The 24,055-nt window shown below is 36.2% G+C and overlaps 1 protein-coding gene across 1 annotated transcript in view; it reads left to right on the plus strand.

Annotated features, from left to right (window-relative positions):
- ITFG1 (integrin alpha FG-GAP repeat containing 1) overlaps nt 1–24,055 on the plus strand; it is a 329,904-nt gene that overhangs the window by 143,943 nt on the left and 161,906 nt on the right. Inside the window, exons 9-10 of the mRNA XM_036120167.2 lie at nt 18,834–18,928; nt 21,526–21,698. Of these exons, the coding sequence (XP_035976060.2) occupies nt 18,834–18,928; nt 21,526–21,698 (268 nt within the window). The remainder of the gene's footprint in view (nt 1–18,833; nt 18,929–21,525; nt 21,699–24,055) is intronic.

A 24,055-nucleotide genomic window follows, 5' to 3' on the forward strand; every position in this document is an offset into this window, starting at 1 on the left:
GATGATCTGTCCATTTCAGTGAGGGGGGTGTTAAAGTCCCCCACTATTATTGTATTGTTGTCAATGTTTTTCTTTGCTTTTGTTATTAATTGCCTTATATAATTGGCTGCTCCCATGTTAGGGGCATAGATATTTACAATTGTTAGATCTTCTTGTTGGATAGACCCTTTAAGTAGGATATAGTGTCCTTCCTCATCTCTTATTACAGTCTTTGGTTTAAAATCTAATTTGTCTGATATAAGGATTGCCACACCAGCTTTCTTTTGATGTCCATTAGCATGGTAAATGGTTTTCCACCCCCTCACTTTCAATCTGGGGGTGTCTTTGGTGTAAAATGAGTCTCTTGCAGACAGCATATCGATGGGTCTTGTTTTTTAATCCAATCTGATAGCCTTTGTCTTTTGATTGGGGCATTTAGCCCATTTACATTCAGGGTAACTATTGAAAGATAGGAATTTAGTGCCATTGTATTGCCTGTAAGGTGACTGTTACTGTATATTGTCTGTGTTCCTTTCTGGTCTATGTTGCTTTTAGGCTCTCTCTTTGCTTAGAGGACCCCTTTCAATATTTCTTGTAGGGCTGGTTTCGTGTTTGCAAATTTCTTTAGTTTTTGTTTGTCCTGGAAGCTTTTTATCTCTCCTTCTATTTTCAGTGACAGCCTAGCTGGATATAGTATTCTTGGCTGCATATTTTTCTCATTTAGTGCTCTGAATATATCATGCCAGTCCTTTCTGGCCTGGCAGGTCTCTCTGGATAGGTCTGTTGCCAATCTAATGTTTCTACCTTTGTAGGTTACAGATCTCTTCTCCCGAGCTGCTTTCAGGATTTTCTCTTTGTCTCTGAGACTCGTAAGTTTTACTATTAGATGTCGGGGTGTTGACCTATTTTTATTGATTTTGATTTGGGTTCTCTGTGCCTCCTGGATTTTGATGCCTGTTTCCTTCCCCAAATTAGGGAAGTTCTCTGCTCTAATTTGCTCCAATATACCTTCTGCCCCTCTCTCTCTTTCTTCTTCTTCTGGGATCCCAATTATTCTAATGTTGTTTCGTCTTATGATATCGCTTAGCTCTCGAATTCTGCCTTCGTGATCCAGTAGTTGTTTATCTCTCTTTTTCTCAGCTTCTTTATTTTCCATCATTTGGTCTTCTGTATCACTGATTCTTTCTTCTGCCTCATTTATCTTAGCAGTTAGCACCCCCATTTTTGATTGCACCTCATTAATAGCCTTTTTGATTTCGACTTGGTTAGATTTTAGTTCTTTTACTTCTCCAGAAAGGGTTTCTCTAATAACTTCCATGCTTTTTCAAGCCCTGCTAGTATCTTTAAAGTCATGATTCTGAACTCTAGATCCGACATCGTACTAATGTCCATATTGAGTAGGTCCCTGGCAGTCGGTACTACCTCTTGTTCTTTTTGTTGAGGTGATTTTTTCTGTCTTGTCATTTTGTCCAGAGGAGAATAGATTAATGAGAGAACAAAATGCTAACAGGGTAACAACATCCCCAGAAAATATACTCTAAACAAATCAGAAAAGACCTGAAGCCGGGGGAAAAAGAAAGGGAAAGAAAGAAAAAAGAAAAAGAAAAAAAAAAGAAAAAGAAAAAGATAAAAACAGGAAAAAAAAACAACAAAACAAAAAAACCAGAATATGATCAAATATGATCAGGCTGGTACATAGATCAGTGCCACACACTAGATTTTGGGTGTATTTTGGTCTGTTAGAAGATAGTGCCTCCCAAAATTTTAAAGAAAGAGAAACTTCTTTATGTACAAAAATAAGGGTTGATATGGTGAAGGGATGGAATATGACTGTAAAGATGAAAATTATAAAATATTTTATAAAAGGAATTGATAAGAACTTGTTTGAGAAAAGAAAAGAGGATTTAAAAAAAAAAGGGAGAGAATGTGATCAGGCAGAAGACTAGAACAAAGCCATACACTAGAGATTTAGGGTATATTTTGATCTGTTAGAAGAAATTATCTCAAAATTTTAAAGAGCGAACAACTTACATATATATGCCAAAAATAAGGGTAACTACTATGAAGGGATAGAATATGACTCTAAAAATGAAAAATAAAAATGTTTTTTAAAAAAGGGATTGATAAGATGTTGGTTGAAAAAGGGAAAAAGAAAAATTTAAAAAAAAAAAAGACAGTTAAAAAAAAAAATTAACTTTGAAAGACTAAAGAATCATGGTAAAGAAGCCATGGATTCTATATGCATTATTCCCCTAGCACTGGAGTTCTGCCGTTCTCATTGATCGGTAAACTTGGTCTTGGCTGGCTGTTCTCGCTGATCTTCTGGGGAGGGGCCTGTTGCCGTGGTTCCTAAATGTCTTTGCTGGAGGTGGAATTGCCCTGCCCTTGCCTGGTCCGGGCTAAGTAATCTGCTCGGGTTTGCTCTCTGGAGCTTTTGTTCCCTGCAACCTTTCCGTACTGCTTTGGAGGCCAAGAGTGAAAATGGCAGCCTCCCAATCTCCACCCCGGAGGAGCCGAGAACTCGGGGCACCGCTCCTCAGTGCGCCCCCAGAGAAAAGCAGTCAGTCACTCCCGTCTCCCCAGTCTCCGGCCACACTCCGTGCTCACCCGGCCTGTGACAGAGTGTTTCTGTCTCTGGCACCCAACTCGGTGTGGAGTCTCCAAACCCAGCAGATCCCTGCGGTGCACTCCCGCGCCGCTCCTCCCAGGGAAGGAAGGTGAGTCTCCCTGGATCTGCTGCTTGTTGGGTCCCTGCTTCCAGAAAGTGGTCGCTTTTCTGTTCAGAGTGTTGTTGCTATTCTTTTCTTCGATCTCCTATTGAGTTTGTAGGTGTTCAGAATGTTTTCATCCCTATCCAGCTGAATTCCTGAGACCAGACGAAATCCAGGTCTCCTACTCCTCCACCATCTTGCTCTGCCCCCCTCAACTTGCCTTTTTTTAAAATCAGAGTTTGCAAGGCACTTCAGTGGCCCAGTCAGTTAAGCGTCCAACTCTTGAATTTGGCTTGGGTCATGATCTCAGGGTCATGAGATTGGACCCCAGGCCGGACTCCTGCTTAAGATTCTCTCTCTCCCTCTCCTTTCCCCCCTGCCCTCCCTCTATCTCTCTAAAATAAATAAACAAAGAAACAAACAATCAAATAAATCAGTTTGCTTGGTTGCTGTCAGCCTTTGTTTCAGAGTTCTGACAAAGTTGTTTCTGTAAGTTTCTGCTTGTGGTTATTTTGTTTCTTTGGTTGGTTAGTTGGTTGGTTAGAGTTTCTTATTTGGTTTTAAGTATATCTGTGAGGGAACAAAAGCCTGGAGTTGCCTACCCTGCCATTTTGCTGATGTCACTTGATCTACTTTGTCTTGATAGTTTTCCTATTTTAGAAGTTGTATATAAATGGAATCATACATATTTCTGGCTTTTTACGGTTAGCATCATGTTTCCAAAGTTCATTCATGTTGTAGTATATATCGGTAACTTGATCCTTTTTATCGCTTAGTGGGATTCCATTGCCTGAGTACACCATACTTTGTCACCAGTTGTCAAGCATTTTAGAATGTTTTCAGTTTGGAGCTATTATGAATAATACTGCTATGAAAATTTGATTAAAAGACTGTATAGACATTTGGCTTCATTTTTCCATAGTTATTAACTGAGAGTAAAATTACTAGGTCTGTATGGTAAGTATATGCATAACTTTTATGAAGTTGCTTAACTGTTCTCCAAAGTGGTTATATCTTATTAACTTATTACCAACAGTGTATGGGGGTTCCAATTTCTCCACATCCTTGTCAACATTTAGTATTGTGATTGTTTTTTGTTATAATCATTCTGTTGAGTGTATAATAGTATCTTATTTTGCCTTTTATTTGCATTTCCCATATGACTAATGATGCTGAGCATTTTTGTGTGTGTTTATTTGCCATTTGTATATTTTCTCTAATGAAATACCTATTCCAGTTCTTTGTCCATTTTTTTTAAAAATTGGTTGTCTGGAAAAAAAAAAAATTAGTTGTCTGGGGGCACCTGGGTGGCTCAGTCGTTAAGCGTCTGCCTTCAGTTCAGGTCATGATCCCGGGGTCCTGGGATCGATCCCCGCATCAGGCTCCCTGCTCGGCGGGAAGCCTGCTTCTCCCTCTCCCACTCCCCCTTCTTATGTTCCCTCTCTCGCTGTGTCTTTCTCTGTCAAATAAATAAATAAAATCTTTCTTTAAAAAAAGTGGTTTTATTAAGTTGTAGGACTTCTTTGAATATTATCAACACAAGTCTTGTTTCTGATACAAGATTTAAAAATCTTTTCTCTCAATCTGTGGCCTGTCTTTTCATTTTCCTAATAGAGTCCTTTGAAGAGCACAAGTTTTAAAATTTTCTGAAGTTCAGTTTATCAGATTTTGCTTTCATTCATCGTGCTTTTAGTGTCATATCTAAGAAATCTTTGCCTAAGCCAAGGACAGAACAATTTTCTCCTGTGTTTTCTTCTATAAGTTTTCTAATTTTACCTGTTACGTATAGGTCTATGATTCATTTCAAGTTAATTTTAAATAAGTTCCTGAGTGTTATATGTAATCAACATGTATTTTTTTTCATCTCAGAACAGTGGATTATTTAGAATATTTTCTAATCATATTTGTGTGTAAGGAGAGTAGTATCATAGTATCATAAAATACAACCTGTTTGAGAGATTATACTCATATTGACTGATGATTATTGCTATAGATCAGGGTGAGGAGGAAGCTGCAGAAATTCTTGGTTGTCAGAGTTGAAATTACATTGACCCAAGTGTCAGCATTGTAATCTAACTGACATTTCTTAACCCACATATAGATATATAATTTGCCTGGAAACATGGTTTCAAGAAATGAATCATATGCTTTAAAAAAATCTCTGAAATTACTTGGTCTGAGATATTTTTTAAGTTCATTGCCCCTAGATTCAAGTGTTTATTTAATATAGTATGAAATATATTTCCTATAACCATAAATCCTCATACAGGGAAATAACATCATTTATCAAGAAACTAAGAAAAAATATACTCCTGTGTTAAGGAGAGGGTCTTTGGATGGGAGTAACATTAGTGGATTTCATTGTCTTAGTAAAATTAGAAATTAACCAAATTAAAGGGAACACAATTGAAATCCTCTTCACATTCTAACACTGTTCTTTTACAATACCTACTAGTGGGCCAGTATAACAATATGGTGAATGCTATGTCTTAAATGCTACTGGAAATATCTAATAAGATACTGTTTAATCTACAGTGAAGTCATGCAGATGTGGGTTTCACAACTGGTGACTTTTAAAATCTCAATTTCAGCCATTGGGATTTTCAAGGTTTAATATTGCTTAATAAAATACCCAGTCAATGGTGAAGAATACATCTGTTTTCTTGTTCCAGGAGCAAAGTAAAGAGGGCCAATCCCTTAAAGCAATAAGGAGCTCTCATGTCCATTCAGCATGTTTTGTGGATTAGAAAATTGAGTATATAAACTAAAGTAACTTGCCTATGGTTCTGAAGTCAGACAGTTTTTAGTATGAATCTCTCCTCCTCCCCTAACTAACTATATAAAACTTATGAAAGTTACTTGACCACTTTATATTGAGGTTAATATATACAGCGTTAATATGCTTTGAAGTGAAATATTTTAGAACACATGTTCATATTTCTTACACCAGTACTGAAAAACTCACAATAAGGTAAAGTCGTATTCGAGAATGTATTCTTCATTACTGTCCACTCCCTTAAAATCCAGAGAAAAACCATATTCCCCAGCTATTTGCCAGGTCTCTAATTATGATTGAACCTTTGAAAAATGTCAGTTTCAGTAAGGGAAGGAGACAGTCGTGGATAATAAACGTAGACCTAATTTCAAAACAGGTTTACCTGCTACTTACTAGCTTTTTGCCTGGGTGACTAATCTCACCAAGGATCATTGTCCTCAACTGTAAAATGAAAATAATATTTTTTTTATTTTTTTTTTTTTTTTTCAGAATTAAACATGATAATATATATAAAAAAACCTCTACTAGGACTTAGCAGATGTTAAGGGATTATCTGTTCTCTTCCCCCATCCACTCCAGGGCATACCCTTCCTTTGTATCAGAGTGGGAAAAAAGTTGAGAACTGCAGGTTTAGGCTTGATGTTTTTATTTTTTTCAATGTTTATGAACATAATTGAAATAATTGTAAATGTGATAATAAATGATGTTTTAGTTGTTTCACAGATGACTAACCCTTTCCAATCACTCTGGTACCTTTAAATAAACGGTGTTCTTATGGAGAAGGTAGTTGGAAAGACGACGTCAATATTCTGATGTTGTACAGTGACTAATGCCTACCAAATTGAATAATTAGCTGGTTCTGACTATTTCCAAATAGAGCCTGCATGGTTGAAGGAACATGTGACTGGAGTCAGGTCTTGGTACTTCCTCTCCATGTACTACTGGAAAAACAATTTAATCTTTCTGAGTCTTAATTTTCCCATCTGTAAATGATAGAGATAAAAGACATAATTTCTATGGCCCTTTGTATTTGTAACATTATATATAATTTTAAATCGGTGAGAAATTAATCTAGTCAAGCTGATTGTTATATTCTGTTGACTGATTATTTAAAATAAAGGGATTAATAATTAGGAAAATATGTGAATTAAATACCAGTGTTATGAGGGCTCTTTATACCTCTTATTAGGTAGAATATTTTACTTTTAATTAATGCCCAGGACATAAATAGAGAATACTTGTAGAAAATTGTAGGATTCTTCATTCAGTTCATTCACTTTGCTTATGAACTTGGCGACTTCATAAAGTTTGATTTCCTATTTCTCCCTTGAAAAGGATGGATAATAAAGATTTCAATTTCAAAAATGAGTATCTTGTGAGAGTAATGATATTATCACTATTACCAGTGTTTATTTCATCTATCCCCATCCTTCTGACAAGAAGTTCACAGCCAACCAGTGAAACAAAATTCAACCAGAACCAGAACAAGCCAGCACTCTTTGAGACCTTCCATATAGAAGAATCTTTTATTAATATGATAAGGTAGGAAAATTAACTTCTTAAAGATAGGGAGCCAAGACATGAAAGCTTGATGTCCTAATAACTTCTTCAGTATTAATAAAGATGCATATTTCGTTGCTTAATAGCTGTCCTAAATAAATTGTGGTACTCAATGGAAATTATAACTATTCCATGGTTGTGAAGGGAATTAAACATGTTTATCTTCTGAGAAAAGTGCTAATTTAATTAGCTTATTGATGATAGAACCAAATGACTAAAATCCTCTAAAATACTTTTTCATGAAAATTTAAAATTAGCATGACTAGAGTTTATTTTTCAAAAGAATATTTCATATTAGTCTACATATTTCTGAAATTTATCCTTTATTAATACTTCTAAGCCACCCATGTCTAATTAAAATATTGCCAGTTATAAAAGGATCTCAAATGTGAATCTCCCAAAGATACATATTTCAATGAAAGACAAGTCTAGGCAGAAGTTGTAAGATAACCCTAATTAGTGGTTATTATCAACGTTCATCTTAACAGAAGCCATCTTCTATCTTTCTTGGAGGTAACACCCTCATTCATTCTCTCCAGAAGAAATGAAATAGCCATAGTCTTTCCCTGTTTTTTGGGAGTGGTGGCTCTTGGTTTATGTAAAAGCAATAGTCTTTGACATTTTTAGTGTCATCATTTTACCCCTTTGAGTGTTCATCATACGAACAATAACTATCATTTATTAAGCTTCTATGTGCCAAACATTTTACAAAGGGCAGTGACTAGGAATAGGGGCTCCAGAGTCAGTCTGCCTGGGTTTTATGTATTCTGGTTCTGCCTCTTACTAACTGACTCTTTATGAGCAAGTTACTTAATCTTGATACCTTTGTTTCTTCCTCTGTTAAGTGGAGGTAGCAATTTAGGATAATAACACAGTAAGATTTGTTATGAACATTAAAGGAAATACTATATGTATAAAATTTATAACTCTTTTGAACATTGTAAACACGCAGTGAGTGCTTACTAATGTCATGATTATCATCATTTAATATTTACAAGGAAATGTTCAGGTAGTGTGCATAAAGAAACTAAGGCTAAGAAATGGTAAGTAAATTGCCCACGGTTGCACAGCTACCAAGTGATACCTAAGTTTTGAACCCAGGTCCTTGTAACACCTGAGCCTATGCTACTAAACTATACTGCGGCCTTAGTGAACGTGGACTGTGGATGGCACTTTTTTTAAAGATTCTATTTATTTATTTGACAGAGAGAACAAGCAGGGAGAGCAGCAGGCAGAGGGAGAAGCAGGCTCCCTGCCTCAGGATGTGGGGCTCGATCCCAGGACCCTGGGATCATGACCTGAACCAAAGACAGAGGCTTAACTGACTGAGCCACCCAGGTGCCCCTATGCATGGCATTTTATTTCAATTTTTTTTCTATAAAATAACACCATGTAGAAAACATCTTTCTTTTTTTTTAGATATATTTAAATTCATTTTAGTTAACATATAGTGTATTATTACTTTCAACACTAGAATTTAGTGATTCACCAGAGCATATAACATCCAGTGCTCATTACATCAAGTGCTCTCCTTAATGCCCATCACCCAATTACTCCATCCCCCCACCCACCTCCCCTCCAGCAACCCTCTGTTTATTCCCTGTATTTAAAAGTCTTATGGTTTGCCTCCCTCTGTCTTTATCTTATTTTTCTTTCCCTTCCCCTGTGTTCATCTGTTTTATTTCTTAAATTCCACATATGAGTGAACTCATATGGAATTTGTCTTTCTCTGACTGACTTACTTCACTTAACATAATACACTCTAGTTTCATCCACATCCTTGCAAATAACAAGATTTCATTCTTTTTGATGGCTAAGTAATATTCGATTGTATATCTCTATCACACCTTCTCCATTCATTGCACCATGGACATCTGGGCTCTTTCCATATTTTGGCTATTGTGGACAATAGATAGGTATTGATTCTTCTTTAAATGTTTGGTAGAATTTTCCTGAGAAGCCGTCTTGCCCTGGACTCTTGTTTGTTGGGAGATTTTTGATTACTTATTAAATTTCTTTGCTGGTTATGGGTCTGTTCAGGTTTTCTATTTCTTCTGGTTTCAGTTTTGGTAGTTTATATGTTTCTAGGAATTTATCCATTTCCTCCAGATTGTCCAATTTGTTGGCATATAATTGCTAATAATATTCTCTTATAATTGTATTTCTGTGGTGTTGGTTGTGATCTCACCTGTTTTATTAGTGATGGTAAGTCTGGCTAGAGGTTTATCAATCTTTTTAATTCTTTCAGTATACCAGCTCCTAGTTTCATTGATCTCTTCTCCTGGAGGGTTTTTTATTTCTATACCATTGATTTCTGCTCTAATCTTTATTATTTCCCTTCTACTGGTTTTAGGCTTCATTGGCTGTTCTTTTTCCAGCTCCTCTTGGTGTAAGGTTAGGTTGTATATTTGAGACATTTCTTGCTTCTTGAGAAAGGCCTGTATTGCTATGTACTTCCCTGTTAGGACTGCCTTTGTTGCATCCCAAAGGTTTTGAAATGTCATGTTTTCATTTTCATTTGCTTCCGTATATTTTTTAACTCCTTAATCCTTATTTTCCTGATTGATGCATTCAGTCTTTAGCAGGATGTTGTTTAACCTCCATTTATTTGTGGTCTTTCCAAATTTTTTCTTTTGGTTGTCTTAAAGTTTCATAACATTTTGGTCTGAAAATATGCATGGTGTGATCTCAGTCTTTTTGTACCAGTTCAGTCCTGATTTGTGACCCAGTATGTGATTTACTCTGGAGAATATTCCATGTGCATTCAAAAAAAAAAGTGTATTCTTCCGCTTTAGGATGGAATGCTCTGAATATATCTGTTAAGTCCATCTTCTGCTTACATGATCTGTCCTTTGCTGTGACTGGGGTGATAACGTCCCCTACTATTATTGTATCGTTATCAATGAGTTGCTTTAAGTTATTAATTGATGTATATGTTTGGCTGCTCCCAAGTTAGAGGCATAAATATTTACAAGTGTTAGAACTTTTTGATGGATAGACCCCGTTATCATGGTATAGTGTCCTTCTTTATCTCTTATTATACTCTTCAGTTTAAAATCTAGTTTGTCTAATATAAATATGGCTACTCCACATTTCTTTTGATGTCCATTAGCATGAAAAATGGTTCTCCACCCCTCCTCTTTCAATCTGGACATGTCTTTGGGTCTAAAATGAGTCTCTTGTAAGCAGCATATAGATGGGTCTTGTTTGTTAATCCATTCTGATACCCTACGTCTTTTGACTGGAGCATAGAGTCCATTTACATTCAGAGTAATATTTTTTGCAGAGCTGGTTTACTGTTCATGAACTCCTTTAGTTTTTACTTGTCTTGGAAACTCTTTATCTCTCCTTCTATTCTGAATGACAGCCTTGCTGGATAGAGTATTCATGGCTGCATATTTTTCCCATTTAGTCTGTTGAACATATCATGACACTTTCTTCTAGCCTGCCGAGTTTCTGTGGACAAGTCTGCTGCTAACATTATGTGTCCACCCTTGTAGGTTGTATGGACAGCCCTTTTATCCCTAGCTGCCTTCAGAATTCTCTCTTTATATTTCTATCTTGCAGATTTCACTATGATATGCCATTGTGTTGACCTGTTTTTGTTGATTTTGAGGGGAGTTCTTTCTGCCTCTTGGATTGGTATGCCCATATCCTTCCCCAGATTAGGGAAGTTCTCAGCTATAATTTGTTCAAATAAACCTTCTGCCCTTTTTTCTTGCTCTTCTCCTTCTAGGACTCCTATGATACAAATATTATTTCACTTTATGGAATTGCTGAGTTCCGTGACTCTATATTCGTGATCTAATAGTTTTGTTTCCCTCTCTCTTCTTTTCAGCTTCATGATTTTCCATAATTTTAACTTCTATATCACCTATTCTCTCCTCTGCTACTTCAGTCCTCATTGTGATTATATCCAGTCAGTTTTGCATCTCAGTTATAGCATTTTTATTTCACCCTGTCTAGTTTTTAGGTCTTTTATATTTGCAGCAAGAATTTCTCTGGTGTCTTCTATGCTTTTTTCAAGTCCAGCTACTATTCTTATGACCATTGTCCTAAATTCTTGTTCAGATATATTGTTTATATCTGTTTTGCACAAGTCCCTGAATTTGATACTCTCCTCACCTTTCTTTTGGGGAGAATTCCTCTGTCTTGTTATTTTGGCTAAGTTTCTGTCTATTGCGTGTATGGAAGCTTGTTATGTTTCCTGCACCTCAGAGTACTGCAATATTTAAAAGAAGTCATATGCTGTCGAGGGCCCAGACTTTCAGGAAATGTTTCTGATGCTGTGTTGTTTGCACTGTGCTGTTGTTTTGGCTGCTCTTTCCCACAGGTCAGTCCTCTGCTGAGTTCCTCCTTCCTTGCAGTGGGGAGTATTTGGACCGTTATGTATGTGTTCTTTAATCTGTTTGTTAGAATAAGCCCGGGGTGGGGGGGAAGCCTGATCCACAATAAAGACTAAAGGAAAAGGAATGAACAACAAAAAAATAAATAAAAGGCAAAAACTATAAGCCTGATTCCAAAAAAAAAAAGAAAGAAAGAAAGAAAAAGAAAAACAGAAGCTCTATTCACATAAGAGAATAAGGAAAACTCAGAAAAGAAAGTAGAATAGGTCATGACTTTTATAAAATTCTTAATAAGGAAAAATAACCACTAAGACATAGTCGTCAAAGAATCAGTATATTCAGCAAAGCAGAAAACATCAGCAGATAAGTATCCTGGAGACATTAAAGCCTAATAGATATTTAGATATTGAAATGACAAGAAAAAATATTTTACCATCAGTAAAAACAAATAATAGAATTGACAAGAGAAATCTTTCATTATGAAAGTCTTATTTCATGAGTATCTACTTACAAAGCCTAAACATATATTAAAGCAAATTTGGTTCACTTTGTATATTTTTGGTCCTATCTCATGCTTTCCAGCATTACCATGTCTGATAGTAACTAGCAGTATCTTAATTATTTTTCTGTTTTGATCATATTCATATTCTTTGACAATATGTGTTTCTTATTGGTGAAATTATTAAGGCCCTGGCACTTTGGAGACTCGACTTTAATCACATAACTGTATTAATACTATGTGTATATGAACACAATTAAAAATCAAGCTGTATGTGAAAGGGAGGAGCAAGCTGGCGGAGGAGTAGAAGACTTAAATTTCATCTGGTCCCAGGAATTCAGCTAGATAGTTATCAAACCATTCTGAACACCTACAAACTCAACAGGAGATCAAAGAAAAGATTAGCAGCAATACTATGAACAGAAAAGCTACCACTTTCTGGAAGGTAGGATGTGCGAAGAAGTGAATCCAAGGCGATATTCGGGAAGATAGACAGCGGAGGAGGGGGCCTCCGTCGGCCTCTTCTGGCAAGTGATAGAGCCACGGAGCACAAAATCGGAACTTTTAGAAGTCAGCTCTGCTGAGGGATGTCGCTCCAGTGGCTAAGCAGGGGTTGGAACCCTCGCTGGGACAGTGTGGTCTCAGCACCCTCAGGGTCACAGAAAGACCAGGGGTGCCTGATTGCCACAGAGCTCCAAGGTAACCTACAATGGTAGAAATATTAGATTGGCAGCAGACATATCCACAGAGACCTGGCAGGCCAGAAAGGACTGGCATGATATATTCAGGGTACTAAATGAGAAAAATATGCAGCCAAGAATATTATATCCAGCTACGCTGTCATTGAAAATAGAAGGGGAGATAAAAAGCTTCCAGGACAAACAAAAACTAAAAGAATTTGCGAACACCAAACCAGCCCTACAGGAAATACTGAAAGGGGTCCTCTAAGCAAAGAGAGAGCCTATAAGTAACATAGACCAAAAAGGAACAGAGACAATATACAGTAACAGTCACCTTACAGGCAATACAATGGCACTAAATTCATATCTTTCAGTAGTTATCCTGAATGTAAATGGACTAAATGTCCCAATCAAAAGACACAGGGTATCAGATTGGATAAAAAAAACATGACCCATTGATATGCTGTCTGCAAGAGACTCATTTTAGACCCAAAGACACCTCCAGATTTAAATGAGGGGTTGGAAAACCATTTACCATGCGAATGGACGTCAAAAGAAAGCTGGGGTGGCAATCCTTATATCAGACAAATTAGATTTTAAAACAAAGACTATAATAAGAGATTAGGAAGGACACTATATCATACTTAAAGGGTCTATCCAACAAGAAGATCCAGCAATTGAAAATATCTATGCCCCTGACGTGGGAGCAGCCACTTATATAAGCCAATAAATAACAAAATCAAAGAAACACATTGACAACAATACAATAATAGTAGGGGACATTAACACCCCTCTCACTGAAATGGACAGATCATCTAAGCAAAAGATCAACAAGGAAATAAAGGCTTTAAATGACACACTGGACCAGAAAGACTTCACAGATATATTCAGAACATTCCATCCCAAAGCAACAGAGTACACATTCTTCTCTAGTGCCCATGGAACATTCTCCAGAATAGATCACGTTCTGGGTCACAAATCAGGTCTCAACCAGTACCAAAAGATTGGGATTATTCCCTGCATATTTTCGGACCACAGTGCTTTGAAACTAGAACTCAATCACAAGAGGAAAATCAGAAAGAACTCAAATACATGGAAGCTAAAGAGCGTCCTACTAAAGAATGAATGGGTCAACCAGGAAATTAAAGAAGAATTTAAAAAATTCATGGAAACCAATGAAAATGAAAACACAACTGTTCAAAATCTTTGGGATGCAGCAAAGACAGTCGTAAGAGGAAAGTATATAGCAATACAAGCCTTCCTCAAGAAACAAGAAAGGTCTCAAATACACAACCTAACCCTACACCTGAACGAGCTGGAGAAAGAACAGCAAATAAAGCCTAAACCCAGCAGGAAAAGAGAAATAAGAAAGATCAGAGCAGAAATCAATGAAATAGAAACTAAAAGAACAGTAGAACAGATCATCGAAACTAGGAGCTGTTCTTTGAAAGAATAAGTAAGATTGATAAAACCCTGGCCATACATATCAGAAAAGAGAAAGGACCCAAATAAATAAAATCACTACTGAAAGAGGAGAGATCACAACCAACACCAAAGAAATACAAACAATTATAAGAACATATTATGAGCAACTACATGCCAGCAAATTAGACAATCTAGAAGAAATGGATGCATTCCTAGAGACGTATAAACTACCAAAACTGAACCAGGAAGAAATAGAAAACCTGAACAGACCCATAACCAGTAAGCAAATGGAAGCAGTAATCAAAAATCTCCCAACAAACAAGAACTCAGGGCCAGATGGCTTCCCAGGGGAATTCTAATTCTTTAAAGAATGAATACCTATTCTTCTGAAACTGTTCCAAAAAATAGAAATGGAAGGAAAATTTCCAAACTCATTTTATGAGGCCAGAATTACATTGATCCCAAAACCAGACAAAGACCCCATCAAAAAAGGAGAATTACACTCATGAAAGAAATGGAAGAAGGCACAAAAAGATGGAAAAATATTCCTTGCTTATGGATCGGAAGAATAAACATTGTTAAAATGTCTATGCTACCCAGAGCAATCTATACCTTCAATGCCATCCCATTCAAAATTCCAATGACATTTTTCAAAGTGCTGGAACAAACAATCCTAAAATTAATATGGAATCAGAAAAGACCCCAAATCGCCAAGGAAATGTTGAAAAAGAAAAACAAAGCTGGGGGCATCACGTTGCCCAATTTCAAGCTATATTACAAAGCTGTGATCACCAAGACAGCATGATACTGGCACAAAAACAGACATACAGACCAATGGAACAGAATAGAGAACCCAGATATGGACCCTCAACTCTATGGTCAAATAATCTTTGACAAAGCAGGAAAAAACATGCAATGGAAAAAAGACAGTCTCTTCAATAAATGGTGCTGGGAAAATTGGACAGCCACATGCAGAAGAATGAAACTCGACCATTCTCTAACACCATTCACAAAGATAAACTCAAAATGGATGAAAGACCTCAATGTGAGACAGGAATCCATCAAAATCCTAGAGGAGAACATAGGCAGTAACCTCTTTGACATCGCCCACAGCAACTTCTTTCAAGATACATCTCCAAAAGCTAGTGAAACAAAAGCAAAAATGAACTTTTGGGACTTCATCAAGATAAAAAGCTTCTGCACAGCCAAGGAAACAGTCAACAAAACAAAGAGGCAACCCACAGAATGGGAGAAAATACTTGCAAATGACACTACAGATAAAGGGCTGATATCAAGATCTGTAAAGAGCTTCTCAAACTCACCACCCAGAAAACAAATAATCAAGTCAAAAAGTGGGCAGAAGATATGAAAAGACACTTCTCTGAAGAAGACATACAAATGGCTAACAGACATATAAAAAAATGTTCATCATCATTAGCCATCAGGGAAATTCAAATCAAAACCACATTGAGATACCACCTTACACCAGTTAGAATGGCAAAAATGGACAGGGAAAGAAACAACAAATGTTGGAGAGGTTGTGGAGAAAGGGGAACCCTCTTACACTGTTGGTGGGAATGCAAGCCACTTTGGAAATAGCCACTTTGGAAAACAGTGTGGAGGTTCCTCAAAAATTTAAAAATAGAGCTACCCTATGACCCAGCAATTGCACTCCTGGGTATTTACCCCAAAGACACAGATGTAGTGAAAACAAGGGCCATATGCACCCCAATGTTCATAGCAGCAATGTCCACAATAGCCAAACTGTGGAAAGAGCCGAGATGCCCTTCAACAGATGAATGGATAGAGAAGATGTGGTCCATATATACAATGGAATATTACTCAGCCATCAGAAAGGATGAATACCCAACTTTTACATCAACATGGATGGGACTGGAGGAGATTATGCTAAGTGAAATAAGTCAAGCAGAGAAAGTCAATTATCATATGGTTTCACTTATTTGTGGAACATAAGGAATAGCATGGAGGACATTAGGAGAAGGAAGGGAAAAATGGGGGGGGGGAATTGGAGGGAGAGATGAACCATGAGAGACTATGGACTCTGAGAAACAAGCAGGGTTTTAGAGGGGAGGGGGGAGGGGGGATTGGTTAGCCCGGTGATGGGTATTAAGGAGGCCACATACTGCATGGAGCACTGGGTGTTTTACGAAAACAACGGATCGTGGATCACCACATCAAAAACTAATGATGTATTGTATGGTGACTAACATAACATAATAAAATTAAAAAAAAAAAAAAACAGATTGAGTACAAAAGCAGCATGAAAATCCAGCTTTTTTCTGTTAAGCCAGATAATGCCACTCTTCTTGTAAAACGTTTTTGTTTTGGAAAATAGTCATTTTTCATGAAAATGTTACTTGTGCTTATATGTAGATTTATGGTTGTTATTTTAATAATAATATAACTTTTATGCCTAGGGAAGAAAATAGTTTCAGAAAAATAAATTTCACATGAATCAAAGGCCCAAGGCTAGGAAATAGTATTCTTTTAAACAAATTCTCTAAGAAATAATGTGACCTTGAATAGACTATGAAGAAGTCATGCTGATGGAGGGACCAGTCTGTGAACTTGGACACATTCCTTAAAGAAGTCCCAGGAATTAATAACTTTGTATTTAAAATTTCCTTTGGGCATGAAGTTGGACTATCAGACAGCTTTTCTATTACTTCCCTTAAATATCAAAAAACAGCATGTAGAAAGGGCACAAGGAAGACATTCTCTGATAAAGTTCTCCATTTCTTTGACCATATCTATAAAATATTGTTGCTAACTTATACTAAAAGGCGTGATTATGAGTTATCACATGAGTTTGTTGTATGTTTATTAGATGGTTATTTGCCAGCATTAAATATCAGCTAAGTCATAGTTGAAATACTTGTAGGAAATAGGAAGCTACTTGGAATAAAGGAACTAGGAGAAAATAAAAGTGTAAATTAGAATCTAATCTGAGTATTTTGTCATTGGGTAAAAATGAAGGGTAGAGACTTAGTAATGGTCTTCTAATTGGTCCCCCCTTTAATTTGCAATAAAATGGTTTGGCTTTTAATGAGGTCTATGATATTCCTAGAGCCCGCTTATAAATCACATTTTGCATTTAATTCATTCTTACTTGGCTAGCTCTTTTTTTATTTATCTTTAACCATAATATATGTTTATGCCCTTGAAAAGCCTTTTCCTTTCCAAGTATTCCTGCCTAGAGTTGCATCTATCTCTCTTCTTTCTCAGTAGTCCAAATCTATATATACTGTCAAATCACAGATGTTCTCCATACTTTCCATTATTAATTCAACTATGTTATTTAATGTTTTACTCCTCTGTGTAAGGGTTTCTTGTCACAAATGATATTAATCATAAAGCTCATAAGTAATTAAACCATGAAATTAAATGAAAGAAATTTATTTTTCACTAGGCTGCACCTTTTATTTTTCCTTGCTGGGGTCAGCTTCCATTGGCTAGATTTTCAGCCCACTCAGCCTAAAATTATTTTTTTCCCTTTTGAATATATTACTGAAGACTTGATAGGCTTGTTAAAATTCTGTATTTTCTTAATATGTAAGCCTAAACATGGAAGAATATTTCTCTATTGCTAATCCTTGTTATCTCCTTCAAACTGAAGGCACTTGCCTCAGACACACATTATATGTTAAAACATAGAAAATAAATCAGTGAATAAAGCAACACAAAATTTAAAATCTAAATGACTATTCCACTGTGCATGTCACTGTAGAGATTTATAGGACATCAAAATCTGTAAACCCCATCAGGTAAGGGGCAGTAGGAAGGAGAGACCATTAGAGGAATTGATTCCAGGTTCTTCAGCAACCTCACTTCTGAAGGTCTTTGCAAAACATTGTGCAGCTTTTTTTTTAAGATTTTATTTATTTGATGGGGTGCCTGGGTGGCTCAGTCGTTAAGCATCTGCTTTGGCTCAGGTCATGATCCCAGGGTCCTGGAATCGAGCCCCGCATCAGGCTCCCTGCTCCGCGGGAAGCCTGCTTCTGCCTCTCCCACTCCCCATGCTTGTGTTCCTGCTCTCTCTGTGTCTCTCTCTGTCAAATAAATAAATAAAATCTTAAAAAAAAAAAAAAAGATTTTATTTATTTGAGAGAGAGCATGAGTGTGGGGGGTGGGGACAGAGGGACAAAGCAGACTCCACATTGAGCACAGAGCCTGATGCAGGGCTCAATCCCAAGACCCTGAGATCATGACCTGAACCAAAATCAGATGCTTAACCAACTGAACAACCCAAGCGCCCTCATTGTGTAGCTTTTTAAAAAACCAGTCAGCTGAAAATGACATCTGTATTCTCTTCATTTGCCTTTTTATTGATAAAAATTGTTGTTGCTTTTTAAAAGCCAGGGTGCTGAGAGCTTTAGAACTCTTGAAGTTCAAACTATTTAAAAGAGACTTAAGAGCATGTGTAAAGATAAATTATATGTAAAGACACATTTAAAATAAGCCATATAATAATGAGTTACTATTGACATGCTTGTTTTTCTCTTGCGGCAGCAATGATAACTATGTAAATAAGTCAAAAGCCACATTGTTTAAGAATTGATGATCTTAATATTAAAGCCTGAAATGGGGGTTTTTTTCCAACACTGGATAAATATTTACAGAAAAGTGAGCAATTTAAAACAAGACACAATCCAGGTAATAGATGGCAAGGGCCAGAGTAATTGTTTTAATTGAATCACATTTATTACAAAGTCATATGTCAGTTTCTTCCATTTACCCAGATTGATGCAGACTTTGAACAAATAAGAAATGTAATCTGCCATACAAGAACACTTTATTTTGTAACTGTTAATGGACTCTTGAAGTTTCTTTTGGCAGATGGAGATGGACACATGGATCACTTACTGCCAGGCTGTGAAGATAAAAACTGCCAGAAAAGCATCATTTACTTAGCAAAATCTGGAACGAAACAGGTATATCCAGCTTGTTTTTTAATGTCAGTAGAGTTACCTTCTTGAAGAAAATCTTCAGAGATTAGAAAAAGTATCTGAAGAATCAGAACACAGAGAAACCCTATATAAATTATTGACATCCTCATTTTAATTTAATGAAATGCATTTAAATCTTTTTGTGTTTGTTTATTGAGGGGGAAGACACTGTTATAATCATTTCTGGTGAAGAAGACCTATTCTTGGTCCTGTAATTAAATGATCCGTTAGCATTTTATAGCCTAGGATTATTGCAAAAGGCACTGTAACTATGATAAAAGGTTATAGAGAAGGACATCACATCTATTGTCAAGGCTAATCTTGTCTTTATTTGTGCTATCTAGATCTGTTTCATTCTCTCAAGCTGACTTTTTACCTGTAGCTTGTAGGTAAACAGTTTAGAATCCAATAGTTTTAGCAGATTAATGTGGCAATGATATGTTGTAACATTGAGAATTTTTCCATATTGATAGCACTAGACAAGAAAGCCAGTATTATAGTACTAGAATTAATCAGTTTTGTTTTCTATCTTAGGGTAAGAAATGATAGAATAACCTACTGACTTCTACTGCCTTTGTAGGAAACTACATTTTATACTAAGACACTAAAGAAAAATCTTCATACAATCAACAGTCTAAAAACATTTAACTTCTGTACCCATAAATTATATTATCTTAAGCTTTTTTAAGTTTTGAATCAACGAAAACATGAGGTCAAGTAATACCTAATCATTGTTTCATAGGTATAAGTAAACATAGTAATTATAACCTGGCTTCAAGAAACAGACTACTGTAAGAGTGTTTCAAATTATATAGTCATCTCTCTCTGGGAAGATAAATGTCACAGTTCTTTGGTGACTGTTAAGGATGTCATATTAATAAAATATCTTTTTACTTTTTAGACCTTAATACATTTACCTTAATAAGAATACTTTATCCTCATTAATAAATGGTCAACCTTTTCAGAAATTTGTGATAACTTAGCATTTTGTGAAATTTCCCATCTTCTTCCAAAACAAAACCAACAGTTTTTTTCAAAGTCAAGTAAATCATTAAAACATTTTGATGATAATATTTTTTTTGCTTTTAAGAAAGATTGAAAAATTAATCTAAGATTTAACAAGTATTTTTTTAAAAACAGCTTGTATCTGCGTTGGTGGTATAAGGTGAGCATAGCTGCCTTTTTTTAGCTGGTATAGTGGTGAGCATAGCTGTTTATAGAAAACAGCTTGTTTTCTATAAATATGTCTTTATCATTATTTTTTTCTCTTTTTCCTTGGCAAGTTATGCTTTCTTTGGAAAACCTAGAAAATGTTTAGGGTACCCTATGTACTAAACCCTTTGCAAGAAGCCATTTTTAATATCGTTTGACTTGGAGCCATATAAAGAGTCACCTGCTTAAAAGAAACATGTAGTCATGTTTAGCCTGCTGTCATTTCAAGCCAGCTGAGCCTGTTTAAACATCTCTAGGGTGTGTGCCAGTATCCATACTTTTAACTAATCATGGGCATATTTATAATTTGACCTGAGCCAAAGGCAGACGCCCAACGACTGAGCCACCCAGGCGCCCCGGGCATATTTGTAATTTTAATGGTATGATCTCCACTCTTCAGATTTTTAGTTTGCATTAGGTTATTAGAAGTAGATTAGGGCATCTCAAAAGAGAAATGGATTTCCAAAAGCTCTTTTTGAAATCAACTTATTCTCTCTGTTCTCTTCATTATAATCAACATAAAAATAAAGAACTTTCTAAAAGTAGATTCCAGCTGTTTTGGTGACAAAGCTCCCCCTGGACAGGCAGAGCTTCTCTTCAGGGCTGGTGTTGTCAGGAAAGCCTCAGAACTCTTGGCTCTGAAGATGGTGACTAAAGTCATCATTATGTATAAAAGGCAAAGCAGGGGAACAACGGAGGTTCTGTCATCTTCTAACTTTCTTCCTAAGCTGATCCTCCTGAAAGGACATCAATATTAGATGATATTATGGTTTGCTCTAATTTAAAAAAATACTCATTTGCGGGGTGCCTAGGTGGCTCAGTCAGTTAAGCGTCCAACTCTTGGTTTCTGCTCAGTTCATGATCTCAGGATCTTGAGATAGAGCCCCCTGTTGGGCTCCATGTTCAGTGGGAGTCTGATTGAGATTCTCTCTCTCCTTCTCCCTCTGCCCCTCCCCCTCGTTCTCTCTCTCTCCCTCCCTCCCTCTCTAAAATAAGTAAATAAATCATTAAAAAATATTACCTTGAAATTACATTTCCACTCAACACAGCTTTAAAATGGGGGGATTCAACTATAGGAATCAATATCAATTCAAACCTAAGATTCTGTGATTTTGTGAAAAACCTTCAAAGGCTCTATGTACCAGTTCAAGGAAGAATGACTAGTGATGAAATTTAAATGGGACTTTATTTTTTTCTAGAGTATCAGTTATCTGTTCTTCAAAGTAAATCATAATACCCTTAGATGTAGAGATAAAGAAGTTTAAGATAATGCTTGTGAGGACTTTTAATAAATCGTTTGTTTTACAAATCGTGAATTTTTTTTTTCTAAAGTAACTGTAAAATCTAATCTTCTTCCTCTTATTCCATAGTGGGTTCCAGTCCTACAGGAGTTCAGCAACAAGGGCACACTGTGGGGCTTTGTGCCATTTGTGCATGAACAACGACCAACTGAAATACCACTTCCAATTACCCTTCATATTGGAGACTACAACATGGATGGCTATCCAGATGCTCTTGCCATACTGAAGAATACATCTGGAAGGTATGGAAATTAAGTCAAGTGAGAAATATTTGTAAAAATATCTTTGATTTGATACTTTGTTAACTGAATAGCACCTAAATATGGTAGAGTACCTTAAATAAAGGAACATGATGAGCTTAGTTTCTATTTCTTTACATTGTACCTGAACTTCCAGTGGCTTAGAATACCTGTTCTTTTCCACAGATTTAATTTCTATAGAACAGAAACAAACATCTAATCTAAAATACAACATTCAACAAGACTTTATTGTTAAAAGGCCAAAATTGTTTTCTTTTAATGAGTGTAATTTAATGCTCAATTCAATTCAATAAATATTAACCAAGCCTTTTTTTCTGTGCAATTACACGTGATCCCTACAACCAGGAAGCTTCCATTCTGGAGATAGAGACAGGCTTGAAAGCAAATAACTGCAATACAATGTATTACATTCAATAATAGAGGCATATACAGAGTACAGAGTGATTGTACTCTTTATTTTTTGTGGGTTTTTTCCCTGGAAATAGTTGAAATTTTGTTTTCCTTCTTGGTTTAATTTCTGTATGTGAGTATAGTTGATGCACAATTTTACATTAATTTCAGGTGTACAACCTAGTGATTTGACAAGTTTATACATTATGCTGTGCTCACCACGAGTGCAGCCACCATCTGTGACCATACAATGCTATTACAGTACCATTGACCAATATTCCTCATGCAGTGCCTTTTATTTCTGTGACTTATTCTTTCCATAATGGCAAGCCTTATCTCCCACTCCCTTTCATTTGTAAGGCCAAAATTTTTAAAAAACAAATGACCCAGTTACATTTTGAGACTGAAAACCCTCGTGGTTAAGAGCTGAGCCTAGGCTTCAATCTCAGTCCAGCCACTTAACCACCCGTGTGACCCTAGGAAGACTACCTAAACTCATCTGTAAGACAAGAATAATAATTCTATCTGTCTCGGGGCGCCTGGGCGGCTCAGTTGATTAAGCGACTGCCTTCGGCACAGATCATGATCCCGGGGTCCTGGGATCGAGCCCCGCATCAGGGTCCCTGCTCGGCAGGAAGCCTGCTTCTCCCTCTCCCACTCCCCCTACTTGTGTTCCCCCTCACGCTGTCTCTCTCTCTCTCTCTCTCTGTCAATTAAATAAATAAATAAAATCTTTAAAAAATAATAATAATAATAATTCTGTCTCTAGCAGTTGTAGTGAAGATTAAATGAGGTAAAAATAAGTGAAGCAATTAGTAAATACCTAGCACATACAGACGTTCAGTGAATATTGCCTTACTGTTGCTTATTTATAATTGCATTGAAAATTCAAACATGATTATTAACATTATTTGTATATATAAAATGTATATTTATTACATTATCAGTGATTCTGAGGGCTGCAGTTCCTTTTTTCTCCTTAAGTAGAGGTACCAGTAGATAAACCAATATAGTTAAATTTCTAATTAGCCTGAGTCTTTGCAGAATCCATGAATATGACTCTTCCTAAATTTCAATACAGTATTGTTTTCTTCCTATCACAATTAATTATATTTCTTGGCCCTTATTCTTTATTATCTCCTGCATCATTATCTATCCACAATTTTTCATTTGTGCATTAATTCACTCTGGAATTAGTGATAATTCAGCTTCACGTTTCCTACGAGGCTCATGATGCAAAACAACTTCCCTGGAAAAAAAAATCAGATTTATTGTTGCTTTGAACACCAAACAATGTCATCTAGCAATCTGATATTTAGAGAAACATATATTATTAGAGAGTGTCCCTAAATATTTGTAGAAAATTATGGACAGTCTGTACTTAAACTTTTCTAAGGCTTTGATTTGAAGTTACAGTTGCTCCAGGTTATGTATATGGAGTTTTCCAGGGACATGATCATCATGCTTCATAATTATGTGTGTGAAGCAATTTTAGTGTAAAATGAAATCTCTGAACTGAATGTGATTATTATTCCTTTTAAAGGTATAGTGGCACATAAAAACAAAGAAATGTAAAATTGCTTTATTCTGGACATTAATCCTATTCAAAAGAATAAGAAATTGTATCCCAGATTCACTTAAGTCTATGATTACTCATCCTTAGAAGAATATCCAAACAATTTATGTTTTGGTCATAAGGGTTTTGTTTGTTTTTTTTTTAAACTAGTGAGTTATCTTTTTGTTGTTGTTGTTTTTAAATTTTAGGTCCCGATATAGTTGACATACAGTGTTCTATTAGTTTCATGTGTAGGATATAGAGATTCAGTAACTCCATGCATCACCTGGTGCTCATCACAAGTGCCCTCCTTAATCCCTATCACCTATTTCACCCTCCCTGACCCACCTCCCCTCTAATCATCAGTTTGTTCTCTGTAATTAAGAGTTTGTTT

Source organism: Halichoerus grypus, chromosome 15, assembly GCF_964656455.1.
Source record: "Halichoerus grypus chromosome 15, mHalGry1.hap1.1, whole genome shotgun sequence".
Lineage (NCBI taxonomy): Eukaryota > Metazoa > Chordata > Mammalia > Carnivora > Phocidae > Halichoerus > Halichoerus grypus.